Below are 20,829 nucleotides of genomic sequence, written 5' to 3'. Positions count from 1 at the left end.
GTGGGGATAAAATAAATGATTCAATTAATACTAATGTCAACCCATTGTCTACTGTGTGTCAGGAGCTGGGTCTATTGTGTGTCAGGTGTACTGCGAACAGTCGTAACAGTGTCCCCCACTTGTTATTGCTTGCTTCATACCGGGCACCCTGATCAACACTTTTCACAAATTAGCTTCAATTCTTTTTACATTTTGAGGTAAGTTTTGTCATTCCCATTTTATAGATGAAGACATGAAGGCTTCCCAAGGTTAAGTGACTTCCCTACAGTTATAGCCATCAAACAACTGGCAGTCAGGATATCAAATTGGATGCGCCCGTGCATTCTTTCCAGAATACTGTCCTACCAAATGTATTTCTCCTCAGATGTCAATCACCTTTACCAGATGTTTCTTTCTTTTGGCAGCTGGCGATTTGCATTTTACTTAATGATTACTGCTGCTGGAATTGTATTTCTTTATGATGTAAGTTGTCTCTTTGATATTCTTTGACGGGGATTTGTCTTTGATTTTAAAAACTGTTGCCTGTGAATTCCTCATGAAATAAGGTTCTCAATAAGCTAACCAGCTTTCATGCTTTTAAAAACCACACGGATGCCTAGAGTCGTAACTCCTCAGTTTGTCTTTCACAGCCTTTGTTAAGCATTAGATTGGCAAACATAAGTTTGAAACCTAATCTCTCCCTATTTCCACTCACACGACCCATGTGCCAACTACCCTGGACTACTGACAATCCCCTGAACAGACCTTTGCATTGTCTGTTTAAATAGTCACTAAATGATTACCTAATTAAGGGATATATAAACTTCATAGTAAATTGTTGACAGAAAAAAGATAACCAGCTTTTAGAGATTTTGCTCAAGATTTTCTCAAGATTTAAGATATTTTTATTGCTACGGAGTAGTCTGATTGATTCAGAAATCATATCATTGGAGGTTTCACTTGTTTGAATAATTTACTTTTTTTAAAAAGATTTTTTTTAAGATTTTACCTATTTGAGAGAAAGAGAGTGAGCGAGAGAGAGAAGGAGCAGGGGGAGGAGCAGAAGGAGAGGGAGAAGCAGACCCCCCGCTGAGCAGGGAGCCTGATGCAGGACTTGATCCCAGGACCCTGGGATCATGATCTGAGCCGAAGGCAGTTGCTTAACTGACTGAGCCACCCAGGCGCCCCTGTTTGAATAATTTCCTGTGCGAAGCAGCACCGTGTGTGGTCCCAGATTCACTAGAAGTTGTGAGTGTCCCAGGCATGTTGTATGGGGACATGTGTCAATACCTACAGAGAGAAAGAGATGCAGCAGGAACAACAGTCTTACTGTGCATGTGTGGCCCCGTCAATGACATCAGGAAGAGCTTATGTTTTCTGCTGAAATCAGCCTTTGACTCTGACAAACTTATTTTTTCTCTCTCGGTTCCTTGTTTTTTCAGAAACCTTGGGTATATGACCTGTGGGAGGTGTGGAATGGCTATCCCAGGCAGGTAAGTCCCTTCTGATACAGTCCTCCCTTCCTTCAGCTTTGAGGCCCTCACATTGTCCCCTGAGTTAGGTCCGAGTCCCCTTCCTACTCTCTGTCCACGTCTGTGCAATCCTTCGGCTCTTTCTCTACCGGAGCTTACGCATCCTTATTCCTTACTTACCTATCACTTGTGTTGTTCCTTTAGTCTGTTTATGGTTAATGCAATTACATATTTGAGTTTAAATCTCCTATCTTACGATTTATTTTCTATTTGTAATACATGGTGCATTTCCTTTTATTGTACTCTCTCCTTACTTTTTTATGGGACAATCAAGTTTTTTAAAAAATTATTCCATTTCTTCCTTTACATTAGCTTTTTATTTAGGCATCCTTTTGTGCTTTTAGTAATTATCCTAGACATTACTATATGCATTTTTTAATTATTGGAGTCTAATAAAAATTAATGCTCTTACCTCTTTCCAGTTGCTGAAAAGTCATTAGAATTCTTCATAGAATTCTTATACCCTCCTCCTATTTCCTCCTTCAAATATTTAAAATGCTACGTCATTGCTATTATTGTTTTGGAAACAGTCAAATCACCCTCTCTGTGCTCCATCTTGTACCCTGCTTTTCCATGTTTCCATCTGGGATGATTATCCTTCTGGCTGAAGAAGTCCCTTTGGTTTGCTTTTCTGAAATGTTACCACTTTGCCTTCATTTTTTAAAGGATATATTTTGAGGGTATAGAATTCTAGGTTAGCAATGATTTTTCTTTAGCACTTTGAAAATGGTATTCCATTGCCTTCTGGATCCCATCGTTTTCTTTAAGAATTTAGTTGTCAGTTTTATTTATTTATTTTTTTAAAGCGTAAGCTCTTTTCTTTTTTTTTTTAAGATTTTATTTATTTATTCGAGAGAGAGAGAATGAGAGACAGCACGAGAGGGAAGAGGGTCAGAGGGAGAAGCAGGCTCCCCGCGGAGCAGGGAGCCCGATGGGGAACTTGATCCCGGGACTCCGGGATCATGACCTGAGCCGAAGGCAGTCGCTTAACCGACTGAGCCACCCAGGCGCCCTGTCAGTTTTATTTTTGCTTCTTTGAACAGAATGTCTTTTTTCTTTTCAGTATCTTGTCTTCGTCTTTCAAGTTTTATTATGATATGCATAAACGTGGTTTTCTTTGACTTAATTCTGCCTAATGTCCATAGAACTTCTTGAATCTATGGCATGATATCATCAGTCAGTTTTAGAAAATTCTCAGCCATTGCTTTTGTTCCTTTTTCTCTCTCTCTCTTCTCTTTCTGGAAATTCAATTACAGATGTGCTAATATGCTAGATGCTTACACTAGGTCCCACATGTCTCTTATGCTTTTTCTAATATTTTCCATCCTCTTGCTTCTCTGAGCTTTAGTTTGTTGGGAGACAGTTCTCCATGGATTTCTTGAATTTTTGCATGTCTCTTGAAGTGAAGCACTGCCTGCCTTTTGTTCTGTACTATCTTTCAAGGACTTTTGTATAGCAGACAACCTTGGAAGATAGAAATATCTCCTTCTGGAGCAAAGGGTAGACACATTACTATCAATTATAAAGATTCAGGTTTCCTAGCTCAGGGCTCCTCTCTTGTACTACAACCCATGGTATGTGCAGATGTCATCTGACGCTTTTTGCTTAGCCCTTGATGAGTTAAGATGGGAGACCTGTCCCAAGTACTGATACTCTGACAACTACTATTACCATGAATAATACACTATCCTTTACCTCTGACCCAGGAGTCTTGGATCTTCAATAAGCCCCTCTGAAACTGGCAAGCTATCTTGCAAGTTGGATAAAATCTCAGACCCTTCACAGATCTGGATATATTCTATTTTCATGTTCTCTAGTTTGTTGCTGCCTTTATCAGCAGTGTCTAAACTGCTGTGAAACACATCTTTTGAGTTCTAAATTTTAGTTATATGTTTTTCACTTCTCAAATTTTCATTTAACCCTTTTTTTAATGGATTCCAATTCTCTACTGAAATATTCCACATTTTAACCAAATTTTTAAAGTTTTTTGGAAGTCCAAGTCTGAGGAATCCAATGTCTTGATTGCCTATGGGTCTGTTCTCTTTTTTTATTCTTGTCTCCTTATGCTTGGTAACTTTTGATTGAATAATAGATATTGTTTATGAAAAATTATAGATGCTCAGGATATTATCTTCCTCTTGAGAAGATTTACTTTCACTTCTATTCATTAGAGTAGAGACAGATCACCTTCATTTTATATGTGATTGAGCTGATCCAATGTGGATTCCAGTCTTTTTGAGGGCATATGTATTTACAACTTATCCATATTCCTAGGGTGTTTTCCTAGTGGTTTGATAAAAGATTACAGTGTTTACCAGGACTCTTTCTTTGGCTGGACCTGAGTACCAATTTGCATCCTAGGACCATGAGATTTCTAAAAGTTCTATATAGCTTCTTCTACTTCTTAGTCTCTGGACTCCATACAGCTTATAAATTGGCAAATGCTGACTAATGCTATACACTGGTGTGGTTTTCTTTGAATTTATCCCACTTAGGGTCTATGGAACTTCTTGGATTAAGGATTCACTAGAAATGAAAGATTCATTTTTAATGCATTTTCTCTCTGAAAGCTTCACAGGTTCTGGGTGCCTTGGTTGCTCTTTGATGTCTTTGCAGAGATATTTTTATGCATTTCACCCAGATCCTTTGTTAGTTTTCACTAGGAGAGTTAGTCTCATACATGCTTGTTTGACATAGAAGAAAGCAAAAACTCTGTCTCATTCTATTATGGCCTTATGGAGGATGATCAGTTGACCAGAAAATTATTCCTTTTAATGTGTTAGCTTCAGTATTAGAGAATCAAAGAAGGTTAGACCATAAAATACTTAGGCAATATGTAGGTCAAACTCTATTCTTATTCTTCTACCTCCAACTTACTCTGAACTTCTCAGGTATATCAGTTATCTATCGGTACATAAGAAACCATCCCCAATGCAGTGCCTTAAAACAACAACCATTTATTTGCTCATGATTTGGGTTAACAATTTGGGCTGGGCCCAGCTGAACAGTTCTTTTTGCTCCATGTAGTGTTAAATGAGTTCATGCTTGTATTTCAGTCTGTTGGTAGGCTGGCTAGGGAATGGCTCATGTCCTGGTGTCCTCATTCATATTTTTGGCAGTGGGTACCTTGATTCTCTATTTTATAGCTCAGGTTTCTTAACTGGTGCTTATGAAGTCGCTGCTTGCATCATATTTGCTTATGCTCCATTCACCAAAGCCCAAGATCAAGTTCCATGGTCGTGTTGGAGAAGACTGTGCCCATACATGAATATCAGAAGGTGAAATTCATTGGAGGCATTGATGGAACAATCCATCACACCAAGTAATATAATGTCTCAACTTAGCTAAAATAAGCACCCCCACACACCCAACACTATAAAATTATTAAGGAAAATTCTAGATATAGAAATTTTATTTTTTTCGGAAGACATTTTTAGAGTACTTAAATAATTGTATATATTTTATTACTGCCCCATTTGAGAATAGGCCAATTCTGATTACTAGCTGTCACCAGTAGAGAAGTTAGGACACCAGATTTTGAATAGTATTCAAGAAACATAAAGCAAAGTGAACTGTGGGAATAGCAGAACAGACTTACCAATATTCTTCAGTAAAGGTTTTTGAATTTGGTTTCCCTAATTTAACTTTCAGTCAACTAAAACAAGGCAATTACACCTGTTGTAGTTTTATTAACTTTTAAACAAAACTCTTAACTTGATTTTGGAATTCTTGTTTACCCTTTCAGAAATAAAACGCCTTGAAATATTATCTTTGATTCCTTCTCAGAAGTGGAAATCGTTTTTTAAGATTTATTTATTTTAGAGAGGGAGAAAGAGAGAGAGAGAGAGAGGAGGGGCAGAGGCAGAGGGAGAGAGAAACTTGAACAGACTCCGCGCTGAACACGGAGACTGAGGTGGCGCTCAATCTCATGACCCTAAATTCACCACCTGAGCCCAAACTAAGAATTGGACTGTTAACCAACTGCGCCACCCAGGTGCCCCTCAGAAATGGAAATCTTAAAGCATCATCATTTGGGGGAATTCCGTGGAACATAAATAGGTATAAACAATAGTTTAATGCCTTAAAATGAGTTGTTTATATGGTGATACTAACATAGTGACTACTCTCATTTTCCTTAGCCCTTGCTGCCATCCCAGTACTGGTACTACATTTTGGAGATGAGTTTTTATTGGTCTCTGATATTTAGTCTTGGCTCTGATGTCAAGAGGAAAGTAAGTATCTTTTTTTTTTTTAAGATTTTATTTATTTGAGAGGGAGAGAGAGAGAGCTCGTGAGAGAGCAAGCAGGGTGAGGGGTGTGCAGAGGGAGAGTGAGAGAGAATCCTAAACAGACTCTGCGCTGAGCGCAGAGCCAGATGTGGAGCTCGATCTTGGGACCCTGAGATCATGACCTCAACCGAAACCAAGAGTCTGAAACCAAGACTCAAATGCTTAACCAACTGTACCACCCAGGCGCCCTTAGGTAAGTGTCTTATTTACAAAGCTACTTTATCTACTTTTTCAAAAATTGTCACCCCCCTGCCTCGAGTCCTAATCTTTAAATTGTATTCTTATGTATGTTAGTTTCAATTCATAGCCTTTTTGCATTTTATAGCACATAGGATGGTGCAACACTTGCTCATGTTTTGGTGCCTCAATAAGTACTTGCAGTGAAACATTATAGACTATAGACACTTTCACTTGGAAGTTCCACTCTTGTTCAATAGGAAGCGAACTCTCCTTTATGTGGTCTGTTTTTTCCTTTGGGTTCGGGCATTTGATGTTCTTCAGTACAGGTGCTAGTAGTTTTAATTCTGCAGCCACATCTTTTAGTTGATTACAAACCACCTTATAGTAATTCTTTGATGTATTCAAAGACTTTGAATACATGTTGTCCTTAATTCATCCAAGATCTTTATGGGGAAACTTTGCTTTGGGCATGCTTGGCTTTGCTTAGATATAGGGAAATTGAGCCACAGGCATGCTAAAAAAAAAAAAAAAAATGTATCCTCTGAGTTAACAAAGTGAGGCGTTTTAGGAACTGTTTGCTGATACAGAAAACCATATTAGATTCTCAATGAAATCACAAGATTTTATCAAATATGTTAGCAACACAGATCAAATGATAAATACTCTTGGCATATACCTCATATGCTACACTCTGTTTAAAAAGTCAGTCTGTGGCAAAATTTGTGTGATAAATAAAGTTAAGTTGAACTCAATATTAAGGAAATAAGACCAAGCTGACTTGATTAAATGATGTTTGGGTGCATGATGGTTGCACCCTATCCATCACTAAGGGGCTCAATCAACTGCAGTCAACAGGAGATCTTAAAAGAAAACTTATAAAATGTAAGTAAAAGAACGTATTATGAAAAAATCTGATAGAAATAATCTCTTTTTCCATAAAACTCAGCAATAGCTGTAGATGAACTGTCATTAACTTTAGTCTGGGCTAAGAATACATCAAAATTTAATTGTTTGAGTCATTTTCTCAAGGGAGAGAATTGAAAATAATCACGTTTTAGAAGGTCTTCATAGATACACTAAGGTGGGTCAAGGCTATAGTGATCCTGTCTTTCTCCCACATCTGATTTTTCAGTAGTTGGTTTCTCTTTGTTATATACAGGCGCATTGGGTAGCTTTTCAAAAATTAAATGCAAATTTATGTCATGTATTTTGTAAATACATATTTTCAGAGACATAAAACTTTTGGAAGGTGGGTAAAGCACAGGCTCTGGAGTCGGAACGCCCAGGTTTGAATCCCCAGCTTCACCCCTCACTAACCTCTCAAGCTAGCTGGCTAACCTTCCTAAACTTGATTTCCTCATCTGTAAAATGGAGCTAAAAATAGTTTCTGCTTTCTCTGGTTGTTGTGAGGATTAAGCTGGTATACCATAAGTGCTCAGTAAGTTGGGCTATTATTAGTAGTATCATGTTTACATTTTTACTTTGGCTACGAAGAAACTGAAATCTTTAAGTGTTTTTTAAAACATCTCTGTCGAGGTATCCTCACACCATACAATGCAGTCATCAAAAGTGTGTAATTCAGTGGTTTTGAGTATGTCCACAGAGTTGTGCAGTCATCACCACAGTCATTTATAGAATATTTTTGTCACCCCCCAAAAAAATATCCTGTACCTTTTTGCAGTCACTCCCATTTCTCCTAACTTCCCCAGCCCTAGGCAACCCACTGACCTACTTTCTGTCTCTATGGATTTGCCTCTTCTGTATATTTCATATAAGTTGAATCATAATATATGTTTTTTTGTGTGTCTGGCACTTTCACTTCACATAATGTTTTCAAGGTTCATTCATGTGGAAGCATATATCAATCCTTCATTCCTTTTTAGTGCTAAATAAATAAATAACTGTCCATGGTATGGATATACTGTATTCTATTTATCTATTTATTACTTGATGGCTATTTGGGATGTTTTCTTTTTTGTCTCTTAGGAATAACAGTGTTATGAACATTTATCTATAAGTTTTTGCATGGACTTATTTTTATTTCAGTAGAATTGCTGGGCTATATGATAATGCTATATTTAACCTTTTTGGCAACTGCCAAAGATGCTGCACCACTTTACATTCCTGCCAGCAACATATAAGCATTCCAGTTTCTCCATGTCCTTGCCAACACTTGTTTTAGTTCATCATTTTTGTTATAGCTAACCTAGTGGGGAGGAAGTGGTATCTCATGGTGGTTCTGATTTACATTTTCCTGACAACTAATGAGGGTCAAGTGTCTTTTTGTGTACCTGTTGGCCATTTGTATATTTTGTTTGCAGAAAACATTTAAGTTTTTATGCTCGATTGTGGTAGCTCTCTTTAGCTCAGTGTTGGTAATATTGCACTTACATTTGTTACTTGTTTCATATGCGGTAACTCTTATTTTAGTGGTTGTGTAATTTTATTATATTGTATATCTGTCTTTTTTCTCTTTTGGAATTAGGGAGTAAAGGATAGATGTAAATATACACAGGAATGTGTGTGTATGTATATGGTGTGTGTGTGTGTGTGTGTGTATGTGTGTGTGTGGGCGTGTGTACATATATCCAGTGTGGGGCAGTAGAAAGAAGAGCAGATGTTAGGATTTAGATGACAACTATTCAAAGCTGTCCCAAAGTTAAGTGACTTCATCAGTGAGGATAATATGTGTTAGTTCCCTCACAAGGATTGTGTTTAAGAATCCAAGTGAAAGCATTTTGCAAATTTCAAAACGTTCAGATGTAAGTTGTTGGTTTTTAAAAAATATTATTATTGTTGTTGTTAGCTCTTCCAGTGATTAGGAAATAATTACATTTGCTTAATATCTTCCATTTTCCTCTCGTTGTGTAGGATTTTCTAGCTCATGTCATCCACCACCTGGCTGCTATTAGTTTGATGAGCTTCTCTTGGTGTGCTAATTATATTCGCAGTGGGACCCTCGTGATGATTGTGCATGATGTGGCTGACATTTGGCTGGAGGTAAACGTTTGCCGTTAAAAAAAGTAATAACAATACCACGTCCTGAGTTTCTGGGACTCCTTGCAGGAAGAATGGTCTATGAGTGATTTAGCAGGGCTCTCTGTCCTGAAAACATCCAAAGTCCGAGCATGTCTCTGGGTCCTCAGATCCTTCAAGCTTAGAGAAATGAAACCTTGTAGTGTTTAGTTTCCAGTCTTCTCCATGGTACTCGAGAGAGGTTAACCCATGGAATTCCACTTGTAAAAGTTGCATGCAGATACTAGCTCAGGAAGTAAGTTGAGATATTTGAGGAAGGAATGAACTCTAATCTTTTAAAAGGGAAATGAGGATTTGTGGCATTATGGATTCTTAATGTTGGATGGTACCATATATTTACTTAAGCCAAAGCCAAATACCCATTGGATGCTTGCACTGGCCCCATGCTGATTCTCCTCCAGCTTTAAAGAATGAGAGCTGATGTTTATTCAAATGACATTTATTTTCTAAGGAAGGAATGTTTTGGAGCAGAGGACATTAAAACAAGAGCCTTCCTTTTCCCAAACAACACAAAACATGAGAAACAAAGCAAATTAGGATTGTTTTCTCTACTTGTCTCTGTTCCGTGTTGGTCCCTGTTTGCCCTGAGGCAGTGACCCAACAGCTCTCTTGCCTGCCAGCTCTCCCGCTGTACTTAGGACCACATTTCCCAGAGCCAGGAGTTTGTCCTCTAAATACCTTCATTTATAATGGAGCTGAGGAAAAGGATGCTAACCCATCTCATGTTCAAGATTGCCTCTTGAAGGGCTGATAGCTGAATATAAGTTGGTATGGGAGAAATTCGATTTGATAGGATCTTGTTCTTCTAGATAAAGGTTCACCAAACTTTTTGGTGAAGGGCCAGATAGTAAATCTAGCTCTGTGGGCAACATAGGATCTCTTGCCATATATTCTTCTTTTCTGATTGTTTGCTCTTTCTTTTCTTGTACCCCTCTAAAAATGTAAAACCCATCCTTAAAGGGTGACCAGCTTTAGCCCATAGGCTGGACGGTAGTTTGCTAAACCCTGTTCTAGATGTAACCAGAAGTCATTTGAAACCATTTCAAAGCAACTGGTTACTGTTAAAATATTAAATGTGTACAGAATTTTGCTTCTTCTGTGTAATTGCCATTAGACATGTAAATCCCCTTCCAAAGGTCAAGATTATTCGGGGCAGCAAATGGCTTAGCAGAAGGATTGTGCCAGTTTTCCCAGGGTTGCAGTCTGAATGTAGCCATATCTGTTATAATTACCTCCTCCTCTGATCATATCTCAGTAACCCTGCCTGCAAATTAAGACCACATTGGTCATGACTTAAGAATTTTATGCTACTCTGTTGCTTCTAACCCCTTTAGCCTTTGGTGTGTGTCCACTGTAAAAACAGCTTCATTGTGTTGTTAAAAGGCAGTTAGATGTGGAGACTGGGGATAAGCTCTGGGTTGTCCCTGCCCACTCTCCCCCACCCCATCACTGACATGCTATAATTCCCTAGGTGACTTGGGCAAATCACTTAATGCTTTGTTTTCTGTCCTCAGCGGTAATATGAGAAGTCATATCTACCCCTTAGGGTATATTGTGAGGTTTAGCTCATTACTGTTGGAAAATGTTCTGAGGTTCTTAGGTGAAAGAAAAAAAAAAAAAACAGAAGGAAAATGAAATGTCAGACTCAGAGGTCGCTTCATGGATAAACTATGAGAACAGCCTCATGTTGTTAATGATCATGAATCATTCCTGATTCACAAGCCATGATCTAACCTGAGGTTCAATGAGCAAGACCAGTACCTTCCACCAGCTGGGAAGGGCAACATTAAGTGGTGGCATGGGGCTGATTTCTGATATCCTCCAAAGATGCCTAATCCACAGATTCCTCGAATAGTTGGCTTTAACGTTTGCCTTCTCAGGCAAGTTCTAATTGAACCCAGATATGGTACAACTTCTGCCCCTGTTTAGACCCTCCTAAATATGGTGACTGTTAATCTTTCATATTCCTCAAGACAATTGGTGGGTCATTTTTTTTTAGCTCTTTCTCTGCAAGGAAGAACAGCCTTGACATCCACAACTCTGACTTAGAAGGAACCTCTGTCTTCATGCATCTTCCTGATTCTCTGGTTTTCCACACGTTCACGTTTGGATGCAGGACCCAACACTTGAACAGTATCCTGACTCATGCTTAGCAAAGGAGCGGGGGGACTATTGGATCTCCATCCTTGCACAGCCCAGAATGTGCTGTGCGTGTATTTACCCCAGGGAATGCTACTTTGCCCTCACAAGTGCACTCTCTTCCTGCCTATGCATATCTCTAGCTAGCTCCCCTAGCCTGGCCTCTGACTCTTCAAACAACGCCCGCTCCATTCCAGGCACGCTAGACTTCTGGCCTATCTCCCCATACCTACCTCCCACCCCCTTGGCGGACTAGCCTTCCACCTCAGCATTTGAGGCTGTTCCCTTCTGGGCCCCCTGCCACTCCACACTCTGATCCCATCCTTATCCCACGGTTAATATGGTGAAGTATGGAAAATGCAATGCAAACCCTTCCCGAAGTGTAGATAGGCTGCCTCTCTTGTTTTAGAGTGGCTTTGAGCTTCTGGGCCAATTTCAGTCCCAAAACCACCCTGACCCGAGCCACACTTCTGGAGGGATGACCTACACTCATCAACTCCTACCCATCTCCCATCACCCCCAAGTCCAGACACTTTCCCATGCAGCCTTGGGTTCCACTAGATAATGCAAGAGAGAATTCTCATCAGTTAACCTTCTACTACCACATTAAACACTTTCTGTAATTCCTTTTCTTCAATATAGATCATACGGGCAGTGTAGACTAGCATAAAGTAAATGGGGAAAAATCGAGTGCTTGCAACTTTGTTTCAACCAAGACAGGGCCCCCAGAGCAGCCTCCTCACTCGGCCCCTTCTGTCAGCTGCCTTGATTGCAACGTGCCCAGCCCAGCACTTCACTCATAGCTCAACTTTTCTCCAGTCCAGCTCTCCAATCAGTTAAATGGAGAAAATAAACAAGTGCCCCAATAAAATGCATGCCAGCATTCATTGTGCTAACTTGTAGTGCTTGTGAAGAACAGGAGTAGTATTAAAGTCATCTGAACAAAAAAATAAATAAATAAATAAAGTCATTTGAAAATATCTTTTTTTAAACATTCTATTCTGGCAAATTTCAAACATATGACAAAGAAAAGAGCATAATGGACCCAGTGGCCCATCCTCCAACGCTACCAGTTTTCAGTATGGCCGACCTTGTTTCGTCGATTTCCCCATCCATCCCTTTCCCCCACCCCGCTTTGAACCAAATCCCAGACATCATATCATTTCATTTATAAGTATTTAATTTCAGAGTTTTATTCTAATATCATTTTATCTGAATATGATTGCTTTCTTTGTTTTCAGTCTGCCAAGATGTTTTCTTATGCTGGATGGAAGCAAACCTGTAACACCCTGTTTCTCATCTTCTCTACCATATTTTTCATCAGCCGCCTCATTATCTTTCCCTTCTGGTGAGTAGACAAGGGGCTGGGCCATGCCTTTGGGCACCATGCTGAGGTGAGCCTTGGCACGTTGTTGAAGTCTCTTTCTTACATTGATCTCCAGTTGTTTGTGCCAAGTTCAGTCAGAGAAAATAGTGGGAGGGGGCCATTTTTATAAATAATTAAAACAACACCTTCCAATGTGGAAAAGGCTTATGATAAAGGGAGGTGGAAAATGTGTAACCCAATGGGTAAGCAGCAACTCTTACTCTATGTCTTGTTTCATGAATGTGGATCTTTGTGTTTAACAGCTTTTCCAGTTATTCACTGAAATGTCATTGGCCAATCACCAGCTCTTTGAAAGAGAGGCATGTTCTATGTTAAAAATATAGTAATTATAGCTACCATTAATTGAATGCCAGACACTGGATTAGGCCCTTTGTATATCTTGGCTCCAGTCTATACAACAAATTATAAAGATAGGTATTATCACTCTTATTTCACAGATGAGAAAACTGATACTGATTTCATTTTCCATGATCACTGGTCTTAACAATGGTCTGGATATCCTTTTAATATTGATTGGCTCTTGATCAGCCTGCTGATTTTGTTTAGCCAAGGGCTGGCAATAAAGAACCCATATTGTGTCTCCTCTGAGAGTCATCCGTTTGGCAAGCATAATTTTTCATGTGTTGATTGACAGGAACCGGAGGAAAAGTGTGAGGAAGTCTTTGATAGTTTGGGAGAAAGAACTTATAATGAACCATTATTTGGGGCTGGTCTAAGAGTTTCAGATCCTCTCAACAGGAAAGTAGGGTTGGTGTTGCTGAAGATCCTGGGTCCCAGGAGTAAGAGAAGGGGACCCAGGTTCCAGATCTGATTCCTAGTGGGTGGACAGCACCCTTGACTAACCTGCAGGGAAGTCTGGTCAGACAGGTCAGTGGGTGCTGCCCTCCCTATGAAGCCAGCTACATCCTTAAACCAAGACGAATGTCTTACTTAGACATTTTCTGGAGAGGAGCAGCAGAGTGTAGCCGGATTAAGTTCGTGGATGCAAGTCAGGCCTAGATTCAAATCCCGGCTCCACACTTACTACCTGTGTAATCTTGGACATGTTAGATCATTTCCCTGGTCTCAGTTTCCTCATCTGTGAAATGGAAGTAATTGTTGTCACAAGGCTTAAATGAAGTAATACATATGAAATAGTGCAGAATAGTGTCTGGAAAATAGTAAGGACTTGGCAAATGCCAGCTACGTTTATTAAAGTTATTAATAAGTCTCCAAGAATTTGAAATTTAATTTAGAATCAAATCTGAGACACACATTTAAAATACTCTCCTTGGTTGATGAATCACATCACCCCCACTTTTGCTTTGGTTGAACCAATGTGTTTGTGAAAAGATAATATTGTATGATAGCAGTTATTGATAGAATAGTATTGACTTTCAGGTAATATTTGAATTGTGGCTTTTCAGTGTGACTTTTATGATGCTATAAATCCAACATTTGCCTATCAATGGCCTCTTCTTATGTTCCAAAAGTACCATGTGTTCCGGTTATCTGTTGCTACATAATAAACCGTCTGAAAACTTAATGGCTTAAAACAGTGTTGGACAAGGTTTTTTTGTAAAAGGCCACAGAATAGCTATTTTCAGCTTTAAGGGCTACATATGGTCTCTGTCACATATTATTCTTTGCTTTGTTTTGTTTCTTTTACAACCCTTTAAAAATGTACCAAGCCCAGCGGAGCTCACAGGCTGTAGAAAAACAGGTTGCAGGCCAGATTTTATCACCAAGTCTTAGTCTGCAGACCTCTCTCTTAAAACAACAATGTTTATTGATTATTATTATGGCTTATGGTTTTGGGAGTTGACTGGCCTCAGCAAGGTGGTGGTTTTCACCTAGGGTCTCTGTTGTGGTTACAGTCAGATGTGGTCAGAGTTGGGAATTTTCTTGAAGACCCTCACCCCACATGGTTGAAGTAACACATATAAAATCAACTGGTTGATGGTTGAGACCTCAGCTGGAATACCTACACAGGACCTGACCTCCCCATAGCATGGCAGCTGGATTTCAAGGGTGAGCAGCTCATAAGAGAGCTAGGCAGACACTGTGTCTCATTTTATAACCCACCTGCAGAAGTCACATCATGCCACTTCCAACCTCATTTTCTTCATTGGATCCAGGTGACCAAGGCCAGGTCATATTTGAGGAAAGGAAAATTTAGACCCTTTTCTCCACAGGAGTAGTTTCAAAGAACTCGTGGGCATATTTAAAAACATACACCATGGAAGCTCTCAGTCCAGGGAACTCTCTGAGAAGCTTCACAGTCTTGCTGCTATGGTTGACTTTTGATTTAGCAATGAAAGACGATAACCTCAGACATTCCCATGATGTCTTAAATCAACAAGCAAGCTTACTCTTGCCCAGAAAACAACCAAACATCGTATTGGGGTTGAGTGATTGTGGAGGTGGTGTGTTACTTTCCCACACACCCTCCTTGACTTTAAAAATCCTAGATTTAAGAAGTCGCTCTCTTGCCAGCATTTCTGGATTTCAAGAAGAATTAGTTGCATGCATTTGGCATTTTCTTGATCTTGATACTTTGCTGAATTCACCAGCCCACTGCAGAGGGCAGCCAATACCACTGTTTGCTGTCTTCAGGGAGTTGGATTGCAAATAAACCAGTATTAACAGACTTGATTGTAAAAATTTTTTTGCTGGTAAAAATTTTTCTGCACTGACGTTGACTGGTCCTCATTGTTTGGAAGGCTGGGGAAAGCCTCGCCAAGCTATTGGAAGTTTGAGAGATTGATTCTCGATGGTTTTTGAAAGACTCCGTTGCGGTGTGTTACCCTGGCTTAAATAGTGTTCCCATCAGCTTGAACGTGTTACACAATCATCTGGTGGTGCCAAAGAGGAAAAGTCAGTTCCTTGTTGTTAGCCTGGCTCCAACCATCTGTCTAAAATGTGTAAGTGTAGATTCATCTTTCAAGGATATTTTATTAGTTCAGTTTTGGGGGGAATTTACTTGGACCAAACGATGTGCAGATGATAGACCTCTTTCAAGATTCAGACATTTTTGAGGTGCCGTGGGAGGCAGCTGGCTATCCAGTTGCTCTGTTTCTCACAACTGCTTTTGTTGCACATTTTGTGGTATGATGAAGGGCTGAGTGCGGAGAAATCTTGACCCATCTGAAATTTATCTGGAAACTGTGCGAGAAAGAACCAGAGCTTATACATTACACTTGCCTTTCCCTTTCTTTTACTTTCCCTTCGTTTTTCCTAGCCGTGAGCATATTTGCTTTTCTCTGATGAGTTTCTTTTGTGTGGGTACAACTGTGTCCCCTCTTCTCTCCTTCTGCTTTTCTCAGAAATCTTGTTTAGCCAATTCTCACTCCATCAGTGTCAGCAAGTGGTAATTACATGTTTTTTTATAATACTGTTCCTCTCAACATCAGGCAGGAATTCCAGTTGGCCTGGGCTAAATTACTTTAATCCAATTGCCTGGTTACCTCATTTGTTTGTATTTTTATTCAAAAGCATTTAAATCTCAGGCTTATATTTTTTTACATGGTATTCCCAAGTGTTTTATTTTTTTTTTTTTAAGATTTATTTGTTTATTTTTGTGAGGGGAGAGAGAGAGTGAGAGAGAGGAGAGTGCATGAGCAGGGGGAGGGGCAGATTGAGAAGTGGACTCTCCACTGAGCAGGGATCCTGATGCGGGACTCGATCCCAGGACCCTGGGATCATGACCTGAGCTGAAGGCAGATGCTTAACCAACTGAGCCACCCAGGTGCCCGCAGCTGTTGTTTTAAAATAATGGCTTCTCTGCTTTTGAATTATTGGATGTATCCATTTATTTGAATACTATACAAATACTACCAAGGAATCACTAGGCTAGAAAGACCTTCCTAAGTTCAGGTAAACAGCTCCCCTGACTCTTGACAGTTTCCTTCATAAACCACAAGGACAGATAACAATTTAGTCCAGGCTGATCTGCTGAAGGAAAGGAACATTCTATCTCAATGAAGTTTACAGGGGGCGGTGCTGACTCACTGCTCCGTTTCCTGAACTCATTGCACCTAGATGTTGCGAGGAGTACTCGGGATGAATGAGATACAGTTCCTACCCTGCAGGGCAGTAGAAGAGATCTTTGTATCAACTACCTTGTCTGTATATTTGAAGATTATTAATACTGACCTGTGTTTTGGATGTTCAAAAAAATTTTCCAATGGTGAATAATATTCAAATAAGGAACTTCCTTACCTGCAAGGGTACATATGCTTGTGGTAGCTTTATATGCCCCAGCATTGGTTCACTGGATTCCAGGCTTTAGCTTTCAAGGATCTGGCTCTCACTGGCATAGAGAAACAGTACCGTGGGAAGCCTCAGGGGAAAAGGAATTCTGTGGGTGATGTGACCACATAAGTACTTGGAATGGCTATCAGAGAGAGGGAAGTTTTAAGAAAAGACAAGACAAAGCAAGAAGCATACAGCAGTGCTCTTAGCTGACACTCATCAGAGGGGAAACAAGAGTAAGGACACAATGGATCCATCCTTATAAGGCCCAGAGCCTGGGTGTCGTGGTGCTATGGTGGGCTTCCATGCCCCCATGGGATGGTACAGTGCCTTACACACAGCCACCAGAGGAAAGGAAGGGCTCGTGCAATTTGAGAGTGGCTCTCTTGGAACTGGGGCCACTCCCTTGAGCCACCACTGCAGGTGTGTATCTCAGAACTAGACTTTCCAGTTTCATGCCTCATGTAAGAGACAATGAATTTCACCGCCTGTGTTTGTTCAATGTCTCGTTCGACAGTGTGCCCTCATAGGAGCCAGCCCCTTCCCTTGCACCTCTCATGCTCATTACTTCTGCTGTTCATAAATGAGTAAAGGACAGCTCCACCAATCACCCTTCTTCAAATCATACTTTAGGATAACAGACCCTATGCAGAATTTAGCCCAACCCCTTTATTCATTTACTTATTTGGGAATAATTTCGAGCATATAGGATAAATTCAAGTATATTACAAAGAACTTTAATGTATTACCTTCACCCAGATTTACTAGTTGGTATTGTGCCCTGTTTGCTTTCTCATTCCTGTTCTCCTACTCTCTCATCCCTCTCGCTCTCTCAACACACACGTGCACATACACACACACATATGTGCATATATGTGTCTACATATTTTTTCGGAATCATTTCAAAGTTGCAAACATCACTGTCCTTTTAGTCTTAAGTTCTTCACTGTGTCCTTCCCAAGAACAAGGAGATCCTTTTACAGAATCACAGTACAGTTCTTCAGTTCCAGAAATGTAGCAATCTACCGTCCATGTTTCAATTTTGTCCATTGATCCTATAATGTCTTTTATGGTTTTTTTCCCTCCTACTGGATCTGTCCCAGGATCATATTTGGCCTTCAGTTGTCATTCACCTGGAACAATTCTTTACCCCTTCTGTGTCTCAGGTCATCAGCATTGTTGTAGCATTTAGACCCCCTATTTATATTCCAGGTGAGGAGTTAAGATATTTCCAGGATCACACAGCTAGTTATGAAAGAACCAAGACTAGAAACGGGGTTATTTGAAACACAGAACAGATATGTTTCAAATTAAATTACTAAATCGGACAACTGAAAGCAGGCATAATTTGCCTTCCCTAAGTATTTATTAAATTTCCTTCAACTACACAGTCACTTTGAAATATAAGACATCCCTGAAATATAAGGTAAGCAATTACTCACCAGTGGAACCAGTCTTTGTTATCCTGAAAAGGCTTAATGCTCACACCTGCAATTAGTAAGAGAAAAGGACCTTCACCTTCCAGTATTCATTAGGAAAATGCAACTTTTGTTGGCTGCCTTATCTAGCCCAGCAAATCCAACTACTGTTTAAACCAACAATGTGATTTTTTTCAAACCACTGAAATTCTAGTGATTGCTAGAGGGAAGGTGGGAAAGCAAACCAAAGAGGGAAAAGGCCGAGGTTCACAATCCAGGGTCACAGTCGTAGTGCATCCGTTGGGACAGATTAAAGGCCAGTGGACGGAGCAGAGTGGCTTCAGGAATCCAGGAGCATGGCAGTCTCTGAGCATCCTCTGTGAAAAGAGAAATTCCATATAGTCCGGAAGGGAAACATGGGTTTGTGTGTTCATGCGTCTGCCTGCACATGTGACACACGCATGTTTGGGACAAAATTGAGAAGGACAGAGATGTTTATTTTTCCCTTCTTCCCACTCTTCTTTTAGCAAAGGAAGAGAAGAGAAGGATTGGGATTGAGAGGCTGGACCATCCTTTAGAGAGGACACAGATAGAAAGAGGTCCTGGCCGAGTAACTGCAGCCCCCAGACCTGCTGTCCCTGGGGCCACACCGGCCACACGCTTCACAGCTCCTCTCCACTTTGGTCCCCTCTGTCCTCCTGCACACAATGTTCCGGGCAACACAGGGTCCCCACTCCTCCAGAGCTCCTCTCCCTCTCCCGAGGGGCTTCCCCTTCCTTTCCCAAAGCAGAAGCTCCAGGCAGTTCAGCCGCACGCTCCCCTGGGTGTTGCTCTCACCGTAGCGTGAACCTAAGCCCTCTGCTGGAGGAAGGGGTGGGTGGGAAAGGGCGTCGTCACAGCGGGAGTCACGGCAATAGTCAGAACTACCATTTTTCCAGCGCTTCCTGGACGCGAAGCTCTTCCCGTTTATCAACTGATTTAGCCCTCACAACAACTTGATGAGGAGAGTGGTGGCGTTTCCATTTTACAGGAGAAATGGATGCCCAGAGAGCTTATGCCACTTGCTGCAGACAGCAGGCGAGCTGTGATCATCATCTAGCCGGCCCCGGAGCCCATGCCTTTCCTCTGCCCTCGCGGCAGTAGCTCGGCTCTCTCTGGAGGCATCTGCATTGTAATGGTGGTCTCTTCCATTTCTAGGACGCTACAGTTGGTAAAGCTGCCTGTGTGTCCCCCTGGAGCCTCCCAGTCATGGGACGGGGTGACTTCCACCCTGTCCAAGACCAGGACGCTCAGTGACTTGCGTACAGTTTACGAGGCAAGAAAAGTGGCCTCAGCCCCAGAACTCTGCTCTGACGAGGCTAGGCCAGGTGTATCATTCCCCTTTCTAAAACCAGCAAAGCTTCCCCGATGCCGGGACTTACAAAGCCGACAGGAGATGCCTGGTTTCACCTCTGCAACCTGCATCTTATACCACCTCTCCCTGCCACTCCTCTCCCTTCAGCTACTTCTGTCTCATCTTAGCCCTTAACTTTCCTACAATGCCTCCCACCTGAGGGCCTCATACATGTGGTCCCTTCCAACCAGAATGCTCTTTTCTGTGTCTTCCCTTGAACTGCAAGAATAGAGAAATCTCAGTTCAGCAATACCCACCCCCTTGTTTTGTTTTGTTTTGTTTCCTTTGTATGGATCACAATGAGTAATTACATGTTTAGGTCATTATTCACATTCTCTGGTAGGATCTATAAAGGAGATGCTTTCGAATTGTTTCCTTTGTTACTTTTGATATTGACAAATTCCTAATAGGGGACCTAGTAAGGAGCAAGACCCCTGAACAGGGGAAGGGAGGATACAGAGATGAAGACATCATGGCTGTTGCCTTCGGAAAGCTTGCCAGCTAGTGAAGAGTGAACTTGTACGAGCAAGGATGACCGCAAGGCAGGATGAATCAGGCCAAATGCTCTCAAGGAGTTGGTAGTGGGGGAGCCTAGAGGAATTGCCATACATTCAGAGGCGATCAGAATAGCAAGAAGACTTTCGTTGTAGAGGCGCCCATGCTTTGATGGGTGAAGAGAATTTCAGCTGAAAAGGGGGAAGGGCATTGTAGGCTGAGAGAGTACAGAATAAGGCACACAATTGCTTACAGATCCAGCAAATCAGAATGGCAAAGAGGCTTATTATTTCCTGAAATCCCTGTGAATGCAGGCCCCAGAATGTGAGCCTTACAGCTTTAGGGATTTGGGCCAGTTTTATTCATTGCTATATTCCTGGCTCCTATAAAGTTCCAGGTAGCACTTTGGTAGGTGCTCAATGAACACTTATTGAATGAATTGGGTAGATAATCATTGCTTCCATTTTACAATTGAGAAAATGCACAGAGAAGTGGATCAAGGCTACACAGAACCAGGACTTTAAGTGGGAGAGCCAATATATTAAGAAACTATGGGAAAATATATTTTATAATGATGGAAGTGAGGAAGGCCCTTTAAAGCATACCATGGAGGCTACCTAGAAAGGCAAAAATTGATGAATTTGGTTACAAAAATGTTTTAGAAGTTAGTTTGCCCCCCCAAAAAATCATTAACAGGGTTGAAAGAATTAGACGATGTAGTGATATTTATTTATTTATTTATTTACTT

At 40.8% G+C, this 20,829-nt stretch overlaps 1 protein-coding gene across 1 annotated transcript in view; it reads left to right on the top strand.

Annotated features, from left to right (window-relative positions):
- The window catches only part of CERS3 (ceramide synthase 3), an 83,627-nt gene that overhangs the window by 30,253 nt on the left and 32,545 nt on the right, over positions 1–20,829 (top strand). Inside the window, exons 5-9 of the mRNA XM_028122818.2 lie at positions 405–462; positions 1,422–1,472; positions 5,651–5,743; positions 8,852–8,980; positions 12,397–12,503. Coding sequence (XP_027978619.2) covers positions 405–462; positions 1,422–1,472; positions 5,651–5,743; positions 8,852–8,980; positions 12,397–12,503 — 438 coding nt within the window. The remainder of the gene's footprint in view (positions 1–404; positions 463–1,421; positions 1,473–5,650; positions 5,744–8,851; positions 8,981–12,396; positions 12,504–20,829) is intronic.

The sequence above is a fragment of the Eumetopias jubatus genome, unplaced genomic scaffold, assembly GCF_037043125.1.
Source record: "Eumetopias jubatus isolate StellerSeaLion01/CBP00866 unplaced genomic scaffold, mEumJub1_p1.0 scaffold_7, whole genome shotgun sequence".
Classification (NCBI taxonomy): domain Eukaryota; kingdom Metazoa; phylum Chordata; class Mammalia; order Carnivora; family Otariidae; genus Eumetopias; species Eumetopias jubatus.
Note: the sequence above shows the minus strand (reverse complement) of the source record. Positions and strands in the feature narration are given on the sequence as shown.